We start from the raw sequence: 17,928 nt of genomic DNA on the forward strand, positions 1-17,928 counted from the left end.
ATTCATGCAAAATAATTTAATATGCTATCGATATAACAGATATATTTGGAAAATCAAAAGCAACAGCAGAAAGAGAACATGTACAAGTAGGAATACAAAGAAAAACAGTGTATAAAAAGCAACAATAATACTTCTTATTACCAAATGTAGGACGGAATGCAAAGCACATAAAATAAAATCACAGATCTGTAAATGTAAGGTTTTAAAAAAAGTCCATTAAAAAAACTACATTAGCAAAGATAAACAATGAAAAATGAAAACTTCATAATAAATAGCATGTAAAAGACATACCCTGTATTTTCAAAATAAATAATTCTTTTATATTCATGTATATATAAATAAACAACTTATTCATCTCTGAACAATAAATACATAAAAAATAATCTATAAAATTAATGTAACTGTATTATATGTTACAGCATTCATTTACATGTATATAAAGCTCCTTAAGAATAATTTGTATTTATAAATTTCAAACCAAGGATATGAAAAGCAGCCATGTGTATAAATCTGAGCAATCACTTTAACAATTAAGTCACAAGATCAAGATTGTGATCATGAATACAAGACTTGCACAAATAATTTTCTAGGAATTACGGCATTCAATGTTTCTTAATTCTTTTCCAAACAGAAATTACCAAAGGAAAAAAATCAATAAACATGCAGACATTAAAAAATGGATAATGAAAAAGTATTTGTATTCCCACTTTTCAACATACACTAGCTTAAATTGCTTTCTCACTTAAAAAATGCTGCAGTTACTAGCAGCACATATAATTGTGTTATTGTAGATTAATACATCATGTGATTAACTCTCTGTACAGTGAACTGTTAGTGATAGCCTAACAATGTACAGCCATCCATTCTCTATCTGGAAATAAATCAGCAATACTTTTCAGGTAACTCAACATTCTAAAGAGCAGTGTCCTCTTTGAATTACACAGCTTTTCATTAATACATTTATAAGTGTTAGTAGCATGAAAACAATATGTTTATTTTTCTCCGATGGTGAAAAGGGCCGCTGTCCCGTGTGGTGAGGAAGGTTCAGAGGACATGTCTGACCCCAGGGATGTGGAGGTCATTGTATTACGTCTGATAGGTGGCAGCACCGCTCCGCTGGGCCGACGTACAATATTATCACTGTGTCGCCTGGAATTCTGAAAAATAGATCAGAAAATTGCAAAAATCTTTTTTATATGAAGAAAGTACTTTTGTGAATAAAATTTTCCTTATATAATCTATAAATTATTTGGACTCGCAAGAAGTCTGAATTCTTTGTACAATATACGTACCATGACACTATTATACGAGGGAGGAGCACCGCTCTCCACTCTGATGGCGGTGTCTGGGAATTCGCTGTAGCTCTCGTTAGGCACCAATCTGTCTGTACTGCGGGAGTTGGAGGTTATAAAGAGGCTGGAGAAATCGGGGGCCTTAGAGTCGACGGAAGTCCTCCTACTGTTGGGGTCCTCGGCGTAGGGGTGAGAGCTGAAGCTGTCCAGCTCACTGTCCCCTGTACCCATTAGCGAGCCAATCTATACATAGATAGAACATCATTATTATGCTATAATTCAAGGTATCATAACATTAACACAGAACGGGTTATTTTAGCGGGGTGCGTAGGGGTGAGAGCTGAAGCTGTCCAGCTCACTGTCCCCTGTCCCCACTAACGACCCAATCTATACACAGATGGGACATAATCAATGCATTATAAACTCAAGGTACGTATCATATGCATGAGAGAGACTGACATCTCTTCTAAAGCATAGAATGCTACGTCATCCAAGAATTATTGTATGGACAAGCTTTCAATTGTTCCTGATATCATCTTTTTACTAGTGAATAATATAGAAATTGTATAGCAATCTAACCAGTTTTACTTCAGTTTGACAAAAATTGCGCTGATCTATTGTTCTTACTCCAAATTCTTGTTTTCACACTTAGCTCACCTGAGTTGTTCTGACATGGTAAGGGAAGTTCTTGTTGGCAGCTTGTGGCCTTGTCAGTATCTAATGGAAACAATCATAAAGTGTTCAACTGAGATAAAGTACCGGTATATATATATTTTCATGAAGAAATCTCTGGTTATGAGGATTAAGTTTTTCTTTACTTATAAAAAATTATCAATTGAATTATGTATATCATGACAAATGCAATTTTAAAAAATACAGTTACAATATATTTGATATTTATAGTACTCTACTGTCCAGTATGTAGTGTATAAGCCCATGAAGGGAATTGCTAAAAATTGAATTGGATACAGCACAAAATCCACCATATAAGAAAAGACTTCACATGTGAATTATGCACATATCAAATATTACTATCTATGTAAGCTCAGTGGGGCATCAGAATTTGATTTTCACTACAAAATTTATATTCAGATGTATTTATGATAAAAAAGTTTTACATTAAAAATGAAAGTCATATTAAAGAAAAATATTATGATGCTCATAAAATAACTTTTGATGCAGAAAGATTTGAAGAATATGTTTCTAAAAAGTGTTATTTTAAACTAACCAATAGTCGAAGCAGTTAGTTCTATATGTAAAATAACTAAACATAGATAAGTTTATACTTACTAAGAAGAACAAGTGGCTAAGAAGTTCAACAAAGAGATTTACACTATGAATGGTCTTAGCTCGGATCCACTTATCTATGGCAAAAGCAGCACACAGTGATGTGATGGGGCCAAGCCAGAACCTTAATCAGGGGAGGCAAGCAGGGATTAGACAGTTATAAAGCAGTAATGTTGCCTGTTTGCTAGCTAAAATCTAAGTTATAATAACTAAAATGTTAGCTATTAGCTAATTCATTTACAAACTAATATCTAAAAAAGAAAAAAAAAATGAATGAATAAGCAGAAATATGTTAACAATCAACTCAACATGTCCTCAAAAAGCATTAATGTTGCCGGTTGGCTAGCTAAAATCTAAGTTATAACTAACTAATGTTTAGCTATTAGCTAATTTTTTATTAACCAATTAATAACTAAACAAGAAAATATATGAATCAATAAGCAGAAATATATTAATATGTTCTCAATAACTAAAAAAGGTACAAATATGTAAGATAAATAAAAAATATACTGGTAATAACAAAAACTTGTGAGCTAAAGATATGGTTTTGCACACTGCAAAATTTTAAAAACTTGAAGCATGTACGTAGCAAAGATGTGGAGTATGTTACTATAAACAAAGAAAATTGTTGTAAAAGAACACCATTTTACATTCTTCATTGTTTTTTTTTTGCATAACTTTCTCAAATTTATGGAGGTAAGGGAATTCTAAACATTGCTCAGTAAATTGCAATTCATGAAAGTTTTATGCAGGAAGAATAGTCTACCTTTTGACATTAAATGGAATAATAAACAGAAATCCAGAATACATGTAAATGACAAAATTTGAAATAGAACAAAACATGTTTTACACTATCTTTGAACAAGAGCTAAAGCCTAAAGATAACTAAAAACATTATTTTTCCCTAAGTAAGTAAGCAACAGGAATTTCTAACACCCTGTTGACTTTGAACATATTTCCTGGAGAAATATGACATGTTGTTAATGAACTTAATCAACTACTGTCACAAATATTCTGTATGTACACTTCTATGTTTCAATCTTATTTAAAGCCAATTAAGATAAAAAAAAATCACTTTTCATTTGTATTAAAGCTAATGTTATAATGGCAAATTGCTTTGTGAAATAAAAAAAAACTTAAACATAAATATAAAAGAGAATTTTGACTACATATTTACAAGCATCTACCAATGACAGCTAAAGTTAGGCCATTTCTATGAGCAAAAGTTCCTTGTTTACGAGGTTAAACATCTACATTTACCAGAGAGTTAGCTGAGATTTATACAGAGAGGCATGCTAGACTTGATTAAGCCCTATATATTAGGAGATGCTTTCTAGACTAAGCTCTATATAGAGAGGCTTGCTAAACTTGCTATACTCTTACCAAAAAGAAAATGTGTCCACAAAATGCGACAAGATTTTCTACCCCTACAACAGTTTTTTCTCTGACCCAGAGATCCATGACTGTTAGAGCTATTACAGCTACAATGGGACTTGCCCAAAACCTTAAAAAAAATCCCAAGTCTCATTTTAGCAGGTATATACCTCCACTAAAATATTCAAATAATCTATTTTCAAAAATTATCCAATACATGCATTTTTAACCAGTCAAAATAAGGCCTAGATAAATAAAATAAAGTTTCCTTTTTTCAACCTACTGAAAATCTAAGGGGTAGGTACCGGTAGGTAGGAAGATCATTTTATTTCAACATTTTATTATTTCACAATAAGAAACAATATGAGAAACAATGTTCACTTTTTTCTCCCAAAAGGGACGCATGACCTATTGTGTCATTTTCCCATGTAAATTGCTTGCGTGTATATATAGAATGCAGGGTTCTCCACAAGGGGTTTTACCATGGCGGCCCGCCATGGTTAAATTTATGTGCGCCATGGTTAAACGAGCTGCGCCATGGTTAAAATCGGCAGCCGCCATGATTAAATTCTGTTGCATTTCAGTACTGACACTTACTCTTTTAATGACTTGAGTAGTTAATTGTGTTTATACTCCAACTGCTATGCACCTCTAGAGAAAGCCAGGCCGTGCTAAAACAAACACTGTCGTTTAATCGGCGGCTATGCTGTGAAGCATAACAATGGAGAGTCAATCAGCTGATGATCAATATTTTGAGATTTAATTATCCTGTACACATGTAAATAATTTTGGGGAACTTTGATCAACATGTTCACTATTATTAGATACCGGATTTATAAAAGATGACAATTATGAACATGATAATCGTCATGCATGCCATTCAACTTTCTTACTGTGGAAGAAAAAATACTACCGGATACTCTTTCAAAATTTCATATTCCTTTGTATTTAATTTAATCAATTCCCCATGTTCCGTTTTTTTTTTTTAAGTTTTAAATTTATTGTTTTTCTGATAAAATTTACATAGGGCCTTCGTGTCAATCGCCATCTTAGTTTTAGAGTTACTTCCCGTTGTTATGAAATGTCGCGTGGCGCTATTTTTAACACTGGGACACGTGGAGAGGTAAACAAAGGAGTAAACCTGGTGAAAAATGCAATATCTAGAAAAATAGAAAGTTTAGAATAAAGGACACTGGTCCAAAAGTTCGTTTGTGGGTTCACTTAAAAAAATACTTCCCATTCATCAGTTTTAATCATATTTTAAAAACAAAACGTTTCATACAACAGGCTATTAGTTTCTGAATAATATTGCCATGGTAACTGTATCAAAAGTTTACCTTAGTTTTGGGCAAATTTTGATACATTTGTAAAGTAAAATACATAATCCTTTTTATTTCAATTTAATTATGTTTTTTAGCTTTAAAAAGTGTTGCTTATTTCAAAGTTTTGTGTTGCAGTGGTTAAGTTTAAAAAATGTAAAACCAATGAATCATTGATTAATGAAGTTAATAGGAAGTCTAACAAAAATTCGCAGCTTCCTCCATGGTTAAATTTTCAAATGTGGAGAACCCTGGAATGTGTGCATGTTCTGTAAAGCACAGAAAAGATTGGTATATAAAATTTCTAATTGTTTGCTTCAAGAAAGTATTTGTGAGAAATAAACTGAAGGGTCTGCTCATGTACAACAAGGCCAGTCAGGGACACTGAGAAACAAAAGAATTTATTTATCTAGGCCTAATGGTATCTCTCTTAGACTAAATACCTTCAAATAAATTAAAAAGCATTAATAAGTAGCAGTGAATTTATAACAAAAATGCAAAAGTAACTGCTTACCAAACAGTATAGAAGATGAAGAATGGGTAATAGAACATGGCTTTTGACTTGTAATGTTTGAGGGTGAAGAATACAGAGTAACAGAACCAGGCCCAGCCCAGGAGTCGCATGGTGATCAGTCCGTACCCCGGGGGGCTCTCATACAGGTACAGAACCTCACCTGGGTCAAACACCTGAAAGGTATTGGAGAATAAAATCAGAAAGTTTGTTAACCTCATACATTGGTGCAATTTTTCCTAAAAGATAATTGATTTTTCTCTTACCAAAGCCTCGTAGATAAACAGGATAACAAAGGTGACAAAGTAAAGGGTAAAGAAGACGGAGATTTTTATTGTACTGGCTGATGTCAGCTTTCCTCTAGTGATTGTGTAGCCCTTCGCCATCAGAATCAACAGTAGAATAAAGGTCAGGTAACTCAGGGTCCCAAATCCTCGCGCTGAAAAGAAAATAAACAAGTAAGAGTTGTTTCCCTTTAAAACACAATCTTCACAGTGAGGTGAAATGATAAGTACAATATCCTAAATCAACTGATGATGAGCTAAGTTCTTTGATAAAAGGAAATTCATCAGCATATATATAATGAATATTTTTTGATAAACACGAAATTCATTTAAGAAAAAGTTTTACTTTAGATTTGTCATTCATCAATTTCCCTTTTCATAGTAGAGACAAGGCATGATTGCTAGCCTTCCTGTGATTTCTGTTACCATATGCTGGCATTGGCTTATTTTTCCATAAGGTATACTGTTTACCATGAGATTATTACCTGCTCTCGTCTCTTTGTAGCCAGTGTTTGCGTACTTTCCATACACTATGACTGTATAACATGAGACTTATTACCTACGTATTCCATTCCTGTCTCTTTGTAATGTGTTGGCATATTTTCCGTAGGCTATGCTGTATAACATGAGACTTATTACCTGCATATTCTGTTCCTGTCTCTTCGTAGCCTGTGTTGGCGTATTTTCCGTACATTATGCTGTATAACATGAGACTTATTACCTGCATATTCTGTTCCTGTCTCTCTGTAATGTGTTGGCATATTTTCCGTATGTTATGCTGTATAACATTAGAATTGTTACCTACGTATTCCATTCCTGTCTCTTTGTAGCCTGTGTTGGCGTATTTTCCGTACGTTATGCTGTATAACAGGAGACTTATTACCTGCATATTCTGTTCCCCTCTCTTTGTATCCAGTGTTGGCGTACTTTCCGTACGCTATGCTGTATAACATTAGAATTATTACCTACGTATTCCATTCCTGTCTCTCTCTGGGTTTTTTAGCCTGTGTTGGACGTATGGTTCTAAAAAGCACAATATAGCTGTAACAAAAAAATAATCAAGGCATCATTATTGAAATAGTTTCTTTATTGAAGTATTTTTTCTCAATTTTTTTTTTTAACTTTTACACATAAGGTTATCAATGAACCTTAAATAAGTTTCACTGAAATGATACCCTAAATTCTTTGGATTTAATAATCCAGTATTTCTTGCATTAATAATTACTCGAAAATAACTTTCCGTACGCTATGCTGTATAACATGAGACTGAAGGTCCAGAGGCCAAGAGACACCATGTACATCTTGTAGGTCGTGTGGAACAACTGTCTCTGTCTCAGCAAGTCTGTCAAACAGTTACATAAATAATCAATACCTAATCATTCACCAATATTCCTCAGAAAACTTTTTATAGAGTGCAAATCTGTCTCTGGGTTTTTTCTGCCATATTTTTTGAAAAAATCATGCAACTAGGACTTGAAAGTGGTTCTAAAAAGCACAATATAGCTGTAACAAAAAAATAATCAAGGCATCATTATTGAAATAGTTTCTTTATTGAAGTATTTTTTCTCAATTTTTTTTTTTCAATTTTTTTTTTTTTAAGTTTTACACATAAGGTTATCAATGAACCTTAAATAAGTTTCATTGAAATGATATGTTAAAAGATTTGTTCCAATATTGTATTTTTGAAGTCCTAAAAAATCAATAACCGATGTTAACAGGTTTTCTATTAGAGTTTATTTATAACTTGAACATCCTCTTTTTAAACTTGTCAGGTGCTTTAAATATTGACCAGACTAGCTGAGTATAATATTTCTATACTTACGTGCAAACAATATGGACACACCCAAAACTATGACATACATAATGGTAAAGGAGATATCAATAGGCAGGATATCTACAAAACAAACAATACACTCTCTATGAGACCTGTATCAAAAGGTATGGAGTGGTAATCAACAATTGAACAGACTTAATAAAAATCTCAAAGTTCTGAAAATCAATAAATCAAAGAGTGGAGTACATACAAAATTCATCAGCTGAGAATTCATGTCTTAGAATATCATCATCTTTAGCATTGGTCATATGTAGTGAGTATTTTAGGTTCAAACCAGTAGTTCCCTAAAAGAGAAACAAGCTTAAAAGATTTTGATCTGAGATTATGAAATGATAAGAGTAAGACTAATTCATTCTTATTTCTCCTTTCCATAATTTAAGGAGTTAAAATTTAGGGACTAAGTGGGCTCCTGCTGATTAAGTTTTGACAATCAACAGTACACTGAGAAAAATAAGTAAAATATGTTTAACGGATTAGGTCATTGCACTGACATCCTTATATGAGTGAAACAGCTTAATTGTTTTCTTCAATCAAAATATACGTATCATATCTGAAATAATTAATCTGCACCGATACAAAATTAAATGATATGTTTTTTATCATAAAGGAGTCATATCATTTCACCCCCTAGATCCTTAAATTTTAATAGAGAAAACCATACATCCTTTGCAGTAATCTGAGTACAATTAGTTCTTAAGATATGACTATTTGTCCATCTCAGACCACTGGAGACTGAGACTTCTTGTCCCACGTACCACTTGGGTTTTATAGGACGTTTGTTTATATTAACTGTATATACCTGTATTTCAGTACTTACTGTTGTTCCTGGGTCACAGCGACTTATGGCAATGAACCACCATCGTTCCCTTGACGACCTGAATGTACGACCTCCAGTGCATTTGACCTTGGTGACCCCATTCTCTGTGACCTCTTTGCACCCAGACCAGGTATAAAGCGTCGAGAGTGCTATAATTTGGTTATTGGCAGGATTTAATACTGCTACTTTTTGATCACACGACTGTAAAATTAATGATTGAATTATCATATCTTAATTTACTCACCATAATACATGCACATTACTTTAAAATATACACACATGGAATAGACATACATGTCACTCGCAGTAATTTTAAGGATATGGAAATCAAAGTGCTTAAAGGAAAGGATATAGAAATGGTCACATGTGCCTGAAAATTGTACTGGTTGTAACCAATGAAATTTATTTCAATGATTGTTCTTTTAAATTCAATTCTAATGAAGAATTTTTTGGGAAGTATAACAGACATTAATTTTTATAAATAATTTAATGATAAATTTGAACCAAGAGGAATATTGGCAGACGGAGTATGGTTTTCATCTCTATGAAAAGAATTCACATACTATTTTTAACAATTAACTGGTTATTAATGGCTTAAATTGTCCAAAGACACAGCTAGATCATTTTTAACTAGACTACTTCCTCCTAAAATAAAAGTTTGAACAGGCAGAAAAAAACTGACAAATATATACCTGTGGTTACCAGATGAAGATAAATAAATATACCTGTCATTTTTAAACATCTCTACAAATATTCTAACCTGGAGATTAATAATTTCAGTGATAGAGAATATTTTCTCCATTTAATTCAGTCATATGAAATACTTTCAAGGGAGCAATTGCAAGCCATCCAGTTTAATACTTCAATCTTTATCCATCTTTACATGCAAAGTATACTCAAGTTCTTGCTAAATGTAAACAGTTTAAATATAACAACTTATGAAAATATAATATTGAAAATCCATGATGTAAGGATCATGATTAAATTTTCTGTACACAAATGAGTTATAAGAATTTAATTTTGCTTTTTTCTTTGAATGTCTTTTCCAACTAAATTGAAAATTTAAATAAAAACCAAAATCTATGGTTAATAGCACACCATATACCTGTGAGATCATCGAAATATTGTCAAGGGTGTTACATGTATGTATACATTTTCATGTCCATTGATACATAACTGGCATTATAACTGTATTGATTATCTCTTCTCTTCATGATTTTCACCAACTCTCAGACCAGCTGATCAAGTTAAACTTAAATGTTCAGATTTAAGATTCCTAATTCCTTAAGTAAGTACAATAATGAAATGTGTTTATTAGGGTTTAGCTGTCAGATCAGAGGTCTAGAATATTGATAACTCTCCAACTAAAGAAATGTTCCACAGTAAACAGGCCACTCGAATACACAGTTCAATACAGTTTTACAAATTAACATAGATTCTTTAAAGATGATAACTTTAATATGTACATCATAAAAGACCCGATGCCAGTAGACTCTGCTAATATCAATTTGAACTGCTTAGGTAGAACTCAAGTATAGGTAAATCTCTTTAAAACATTTATGGTAACTATTTGTGTCAATGCATGAGCTTTGGACGTATACCCAAAACAAAACTTAACTTAGATATTTACATGTATATGATATATGTAGGACTCTCACTCCAAAGTCTGATGGGACTCCTAACTCCGATGGTCTGCGCCAAACCCCGATGGTAGAGAAAACAATTAACATTTATGACGTCATAGTACTACTGCAGAAAAATCCAATGCCTCACCATGCCAAGGCCTGATTGATTAAAATAAATATTAAATGCAAAGATTAACCCTCATCTTTTGGATAGGTGCGAGACTAACCCTGATCAGTGGAAATATGCGTAATACTCAGAAACTGTAACCTAAATATCTTGGATGGGTGCTGGATTAATCCAAATCTGTCGAGGACTAGGCTAGTTGTGTGCGAGGACTAACCCTTATTAATGCCTTTAGTGGGTGAAAACAATGAGCAAAATCAGTAAAATTGTATACATGAGACGAATACTGATTCAATGGATTTGAATGCAGGGCAATGGCATGACGTCGGACTATTGTGACATCATAAACATTGTTTGTTCCTCCACAACATCAGACTTTGGCATATCAGACCATCGCACTTTTTAGCACAACACGTCTCATAGGAAACGAGCCATCGGACTTTGACGTCCATAAAGACAGCAAGCCATCAGGGTTTGCCGCAGACCATAGGGGTTTGGTGAGACCATCGGACTTTGGCGTCACCATCGCACTTTGGGGTCTTCAATAAATAATGTCCTGAACTGTATGACATACAATACAGACATCATATGACATTAAGCTTGACTTTTTTGTATTATTGAATCTTTAATGAATTTTTAACAATTTATGTGACCACTTTTCATCACATAGTTTTATTGTGAGAAGCTGACAAACAAAGACTATTTCAGACACTGCATTAAAAATGAAAGGAAAAGAATCAGTAAACTAGAGTGAAATTAAACGCTTCATTCAAGCTGCTGTAAAACTCGTTAAGTATCCCATAGAAATATTCACTGAAATATGTAACATTTACGGCAACCTATGTCCGTTTTATAGAAAAATGAGCAGGTGGATTTCAATGATAAAAAATTATATAATGGGCATCAAAAATAGGTACCTTCCTTGCCAAAAAAAAAATTATAACAACTATTGCACTGTTTGCCAAATTTCAACAAATAATCACTGATGATGTATGATTGACTTTAAGACACATAGCAAATTTGATAGACATCATTTCGGGGGTATTTCACACTCTTTTAAAGAAACGTTTGACAGTAAAAAAGCTTACTAGTATACTCAAAGGTCACCCAGGCCTATGTTTTTCAATCAAAGTACTGAGACAGTACTGAAAGACGGGGTCAAAATAATTTTCATGTTAGATTTCACAAATGTGATTTTTTTAAAAAGAGTTTCGATAATTTGTTTTAATTTACAAACTAAAAACAAAACTGTGAATAATATAAATTATTAAATGTATACTGGATTTTAATGTTGATGGGCCAATGGCCCATCAACATAAAATACATGTATGTCGGGGGTATGCATATAAAGATTTGATTGCTCCCCTTTGTTATGTGTACACAACCAATTTCAGTTTTTTAAAATAAAATGAATAATATTATAAATATAAAAGAAAGTTTTTTTTCTTTAAATTTCATCTCAGTACTGAAAAATGTCAAATTGGAGAATTGTTTTCATTGAGTTCATACAATAGAGTATTAAAAAAATTGATAAACAGAATACCTAAGTTAATTCCTCGCCCCTTTGATTTTATTGATTTAGTTCTGAAAGTTGTATGAAGAGCTAAACTATAAAGGATGCAAACTTGCATGCACATTTCTCTACTGAATAGACCTGGGGCAGTTGCAGATTAAATTTGGTTCAAATGGTAGGGACTGGTTTTGTATGCAAAGAACTCGGAGCAAAAAACTTAAATGAGAAACTTTTTATTTGTTTGGAAAACATTTTAGTCCCATCTGATCAAATTCCAACCACGGGTGCAAAGTTAGCCACTTGGACTGGAAATGACGAACATCGTTGCCGTTGACATCAGGAGTCAACGTCTTGGACTGTTCTTAATTCTTAATGAAGTCTTCAAAGTCGACTGGGAATGAAAAAGTTTCCGTCGTTTTATTTGTAAACAAACGAAAGCTTTCGTTGTTTTTTTGTTGGCCCAATACCAATCTTCGCTTTGGAGGCATTTCGGGCAAGTGTCTGGATACACAATGAGTAACTTGTACTTGTTTTGTTTCGAAATAAATAATCAAAGTTTTAAGAAATATTAGAACATATTACATAGTGGAGTATTACTTTCAAGTGTTTATTATCTAAATCATTACATAAAATTTTAATAAATACAATTGACTCAGTATTCGGTAAAAAAAATTCTAGTAGCGTAATCTAAACGAAGGAAATATTCCATGTAGCACTGGTTCTCTGCCCTTGATTCCAGTCGCTGCCGCTAGGAATTATTTACAAGGACGACATCACATGTAACCATATATTCAGGGTATTGTCAATATTCCACACAATTCCGATTTTAATTTAACCTTTATTAAACGCTCTGCTGGTGTAAAGAACATACGCGGCTACAAAGAGTCTGTTTTATACATAAATAACTCAGATCGTCATGAATACAATCGGTCAGCTAAAAACGGTCCTAAAATGCATCAATATAATAATAATACCCACAATTTTGCATCTTATAGTGCCATATCTGTAAGACATGCGTGAGAGACCCCTTTCTAATTTTTTAGTGCGCCATTTACAAATATTAGCGCCAATTGCAAAAGCCCAAAGTGATCCCTGTTTTTCATTTAATTTGAATAATTGCTAATTTACACACCTTTTTGAATTGTATAAATTTCACCTGGTGAACTTAATATTTTGAAGTAAACAATGGATGATGCGTACGCAGTCGTAATACTATGCCGGAAAGTACTTTGTTCACTAGTGTGTTTTACAATTAATATTTAGAGTTTTCGTATACAGAATGCTTCATTAATTTCATTTATAAAAAAGTTCATATCACTTTCTTCAGTTTGATACAGAATGTTTATATTTTGATCAAAACAATTTCTGCACTCTTTCATATAGCGTAGATTTAATTCATGTGTTATCACCACGGCTTCGGAATAAGACTCTTTGAGGGCTCTGACAGTAAACTAATAGACGGGGTCATGTGACCCCGTCTAAAAATGAGTGAAAACGACAGTGTGTAAGAATATCTTAGCAATTATTTTAAAACATAGGTAATCAGAGATTACAGAGCTCACCTCAACGAATGTCATCTTTAAGTAAGGCAAAGTCAGACAATTAACCAACGAAAAGTGTACATCCCAAAATGAAAATATTTATGCAATTTTGATCTGATACTTTGGAATAGACCTACATAAAAACCTATAAGCCTTATATTTTTTTGGTGATAGACCTGCACCCATAACTTTTATCTGGTCCATTTTGAAAAATGTATTATCAGCATCTGAAGCAAGTCCATTCGATATATCCTAAGTTGCATCATCCATGCAAGTTTTCCATTATAGGGCGCTCATAGTTACTTGGAAATGAAATCTGCATCAAAAACTAACCTTTTCACTCATCCACAAAATGTAGGTCAGATTCAGCATCCGAAGCAGGTCGGGTAGTATGCATCCTAAGATGTATCATCCATGCAAGTTAAGTCATTATAGGGCTCATAGTAACTTAGAAATGAGACCTGCACCAAAAACTTTAACCTGTTCACTCAACCGGAAAATGTAGGTCAGATTCAGCATCCTGAAGCAAGCCAGTGTGCATCCTTAGATGTATCATCCATGCAAGTTTGGTCAACATAGGGCTTATAGTTACTTGGAAATGAAACCTGCACCAAAAACTTTAACCTGTTCACTCAACCGGAAAATGAAGGTCAGATCCAGCATCCGAAGTGCATCCTTAGATGTATCATGATTCATCCATGCAAGTTTGGTCATTATAAGGCTCATAGTATCTTGGAAATGAAACCTGCACCTTAAACTTTAACCTGTTCACTCAACCGGAAAATGTAGGTCAGATTCAGCATCCGAAGCAAGCCTGGTAATATGCATCCTTAGATGTATCATCCATGCAAGTTTGGTCATTACAGTGCTCATAGTTACTTGGAAATGAGACCTGCACTAAAAACTTTCACCTGTTCTTTTAACCACAAAATGTAGGTCAGATTCAGCATCTGAAGCAAGCCTAGTAGTGTGCATTCTTCGATGTATCATCCATGCAAGTCAACATAGGGCTTATAGTTACTTGGAAATGAGACCTGCACCAAAAACATTAACCTGTTCACTCAACCAGTCAATGTAGGTCAGATTCAGCATTCAAAGCAAGTCCGGTAGTGTACATCCTTAGGTGTATCATCCTTGCAAGTTTGGTCAACACAGGGCTTATAGTTCCTTGAAAATAAGACCTACACCAACAAGAGGCCCAGAAGCCACAGCGCTCACCTGAGCACATCAGCTAGGTAAAAGCAAAAATTAGTTCAGTATTAAAAAGTTTAAATAGTACATTATAAAAATGACATAAAAATTTCCCACAATCTGCAGATTTACTGGTCCACTTCCCAATTGATTTTGTTGCTGTTCCCAAAATAGCACCAATCTGTCAGTGCTTTACATATTCCAAAATAAGTGGTTCATATGTACAGGTACCTGAACAATAGGTACACTTTGTTGAGACTTGAAATAATCTAAACAAAATGCCTCTGAAGGGAATGGTGCTCTACTGGTTGTCCTTAACTAATTACATGTAGGTATAAGATAAATAAAGAAATAAAAGAGATCACCAGCCCCAAATCCACCTTCAAACTTGATAAATATGCATTATAAACTATTTGTAGTTATAAATCAAACCAAAATATTGAAATGATTAGATGATGGTCTTTGTCACAAATTGTCTCTTAAAACACTTACCAAAGATTTTTTATATACAGATTCCCACTGACTAGCTTCATCAAAGTACAGCAATACATTCTGTGTCTTGTATTCCTGTAAAGTAACAAAGTATAGCAATACATTCTGTATTTTATATTCCTGTAAAATAACAAAGTACAGCAATACATTCTGTGTTTTGTATTCCTGTAAAATTATAAAGTACAGCAGTACATTCTGTGTTTTATATTCCTGTAAAATAACAAAGTACATGTAGCAATACATTCTGTGTTTTATACCCCCTAAAATCATATTAATTCTTTAAATGTATTTAATGGAAATAGACTTTTCATGATGTATTGAATTAATGCTAAGGCAAGGATTATTTGTTTTCAAAATATGTGCTTGTATCTCACTTGCTCAAATAATCAGCAATTGATTACAAACATGTACTATAAAGTAACCTTACTCTATCAATAATTAGGCATCAAATGTAAAATTGCACTAGTATGCATCACTAGATGTACCTTCTACAAATTCGAAAAAAATAAGCAACAATTTATGCTACAAGTACTTTCTATCTATTTATCCAATATCCATATAAAGAAAATGTACATGTTGAGCAGCATAGTGTATACATGTTTAAAATTTTCATATTCAAAATGATTGAGTGAATCATTGATCAGAAATCAGAAAACACATCAATATTATTAGATACATTAATTTTTAGGGTTTCTTTTAAAAACTTTTTTTGGCACAAAATTATTAATCATTTAATTACTGCATAACTGTCGTAATACATGTAATTTTGTTTACAAGGCATTATTATTTAAGTTCCTTTACACTAACCCAAAACTTAAATTGAAAACAAAATGAAAAAAAATAGCCAGGATTAACCTTTTCCCGAGAGAACTCACGCAATCAACGATACACAGTTCTTTAACATTGACAGGGGTATAAGGAATGGTAAAATGTGCCACGTAAAGACCACTGTGTCAATCTATACAATAATCCTCTTAAAATAAGAATGAAAATTTAATCCGCTCATCAGACCAACCATAGCTATTCAATTCTACAAAGCAGTTTAACCTTAGCAATATAGCACACTGAGATCAAACCTATTTATGGAGAAAATTCTTAATACACTAATGATTATTTTGTAATTGTCCTTACACATGTTTGGAATGGTATATTTGACACATTTCAATAAGATTTCAGTTATTCAATTTGTGAAAAATAATATCAGAAAATGAATACAATTATAATCAGTAAACTTAGTAATTAAAAATAATCATTGAAAGATAAAGGTTCAGAAACATGCAATAAATCAAGACAATACATTGAACAAAATATTCACTAAGGAAGAAATCATATCTAACTTTTTATTAATACATATTCAGCACAGGGGTTCTAACTTATCTTTATCTTTTACATTATTTCTATATTAATCAAGTTATTTTAATTGAGCAACAACACCCATTGAATTAAAACAAAAAAGAATATATTTATAATTCTGTTTTTCAAATTATTATTTTTAAATTACAATTTAATTTAGTTTCAGAAAAAAATAAAACACTGAACTTACCACTGGGTATTCGAACTCAAATCTTAGCGATCCTTTGTTTGACAGAAAACAAAATCTTGCTAAAAATTCCCAGTCCTGTAAGAAAAAAAGAAGTATTTTGAACATTTCCAAATTAATGAAACTACTAAGTTTAATACGTACTTTGGAAACTTTTACACAGGCTAAACAAAATTGAAGACTTGTGTAAACAAATACAAATCTAAAATTTTCTAAACCTCTTTGGTAGAAAGTGTTCCTTCCAGCCTCAGACACTTGGCGGGAAAACTGGTTAGCAACAAGAGACAGGCTATTAGTAACAGCAGACGATCCATACCCATGATGACAGTCTCGTGATCTAACAACCCTATCTTCTGCCCACCGCCATCCGTGCCTTACTTACTGGGTATTTACACGCTTCGTCGCGTAGAGAAGAGTTAATGAAGCATGACACAGGTAAGTCGTTTAAAAAGTAAGAGTAAGTTGTGCGTCTAATAATTCGTTTTGATTATCAACCGGAGTAATTTTTATCTTTTTAAAAATGATTGATGGCCTCTATCCAAATTTAGGAAGCAAGACCTTTGACAAATTCAGTAGGACGGGGACGTGCATTACTTACATGTAATTACCTTTAATAACGAGGAGGGTCGAACAGTGAAGGATCCAGGAATCTTGAAAAAGGGGAGCCCGAGCAGTTTGGGACCGGGGCAGGGTCTACAGCTACACCCCCAACAAATAATTAATTGAATCTTATGTATATTTTGGGCACAAAAGGGGACGAGGCCCTCTCTAAATTCAGTGCCGATCCACTTCTTAGAGCCCCCCCCCTTTTAAAATAATAAATGTGTACCAGCTTTTTACTGGTTCTTGAATTCTTCTCTTCACATAATGATATATAAAAATAAGAAAATAAAGCATGGTATTAATATAATAAGAAAAGCACCACAAAGCGAAACACCGTTGCAATATGTAATGATCTTTTAAAAAGATAATATACACAAAATTAAAAAAAAAGTAATGAAATAAATAATAGAATTAATTGGACAAAAATTAACCATTTGCCAGTGATTTTACAAAATGTTTTCAATGAAATATATATAGAAAAAATAAAATTATCTTCACTATTGGCACACATCTGTACATACCATCCTCACAGCTACGTCCTAGTAAGTCAATGTCAATGTGTGCGAGGTATGAGTAGTCGT

At 33.0% G+C, this 17,928-nt stretch overlaps 1 protein-coding gene across 1 annotated transcript; it reads right to left on the reverse strand.

Annotated features, from left to right (window-relative positions):
- Positions 1–892: 892 nt before the first annotated feature.
- Positions 893–17,335, reverse strand: LOC134232247 (transmembrane protein 145-like). The gene is made up of 14 exons (XM_062714205.1): positions 16,963–17,335; positions 16,748–16,822; positions 15,205–15,279; positions 8,719–8,919; positions 8,092–8,185; positions 7,890–7,961; positions 7,302–7,409; positions 6,951–6,992; positions 6,050–6,222; positions 5,787–5,959; positions 3,963–4,083; positions 1,950–2,009; positions 1,293–1,535; positions 893–1,157 (listed from the first exon to the last, which is right to left on the reverse strand). The coding sequence occupies exons 1-14, from the start codon at positions 17,062–17,064 to the stop codon at positions 993–995; spliced, it is 1,704 nt and encodes a 567-aa protein (XP_062570189.1). The 5' UTR covers positions 17,065–17,335; the 3' UTR covers positions 893–992.
- Between the last annotated feature and the right edge of the window lie 593 nt (positions 17,336–17,928).

This window comes from Saccostrea cucullata, unplaced genomic scaffold, assembly GCF_032062105.1.
Source record: "Saccostrea cucullata isolate Sc308-1 unplaced genomic scaffold, CSIRO_AGI_Scuc_v1 ctg1143, whole genome shotgun sequence".
Lineage (NCBI taxonomy): Eukaryota > Metazoa > Mollusca > Bivalvia > Ostreida > Ostreidae > Saccostrea > Saccostrea cuccullata.

What these genes read in the sequence shown, in the direction of transcription:
- LOC134232247 (XM_062714205.1), bottom strand. Translation starts at nt 17,064, where the DNA reads ATGGGTATGGATCGTCTGCTGTTACTAATAGCCTGTCTCTTGTTGCTA. An exon ending in TGTGTCCATATTGTTTGCAC is followed by an intron (nt 7,410 to 7,889) that starts GTAAGTATAGAA and finishes ACTGTTTGACAG; the next exon opens with ACTTGCTGAGACAGAGACAG. An exon ending in CCTCGTATAATAGTGTCATG is followed by an intron (nt 1,158 to 1,292) that starts GTACGTATATTG and finishes TCTATTTTTCAG; the next exon opens with AATTCCAGGCGACACAGTGA.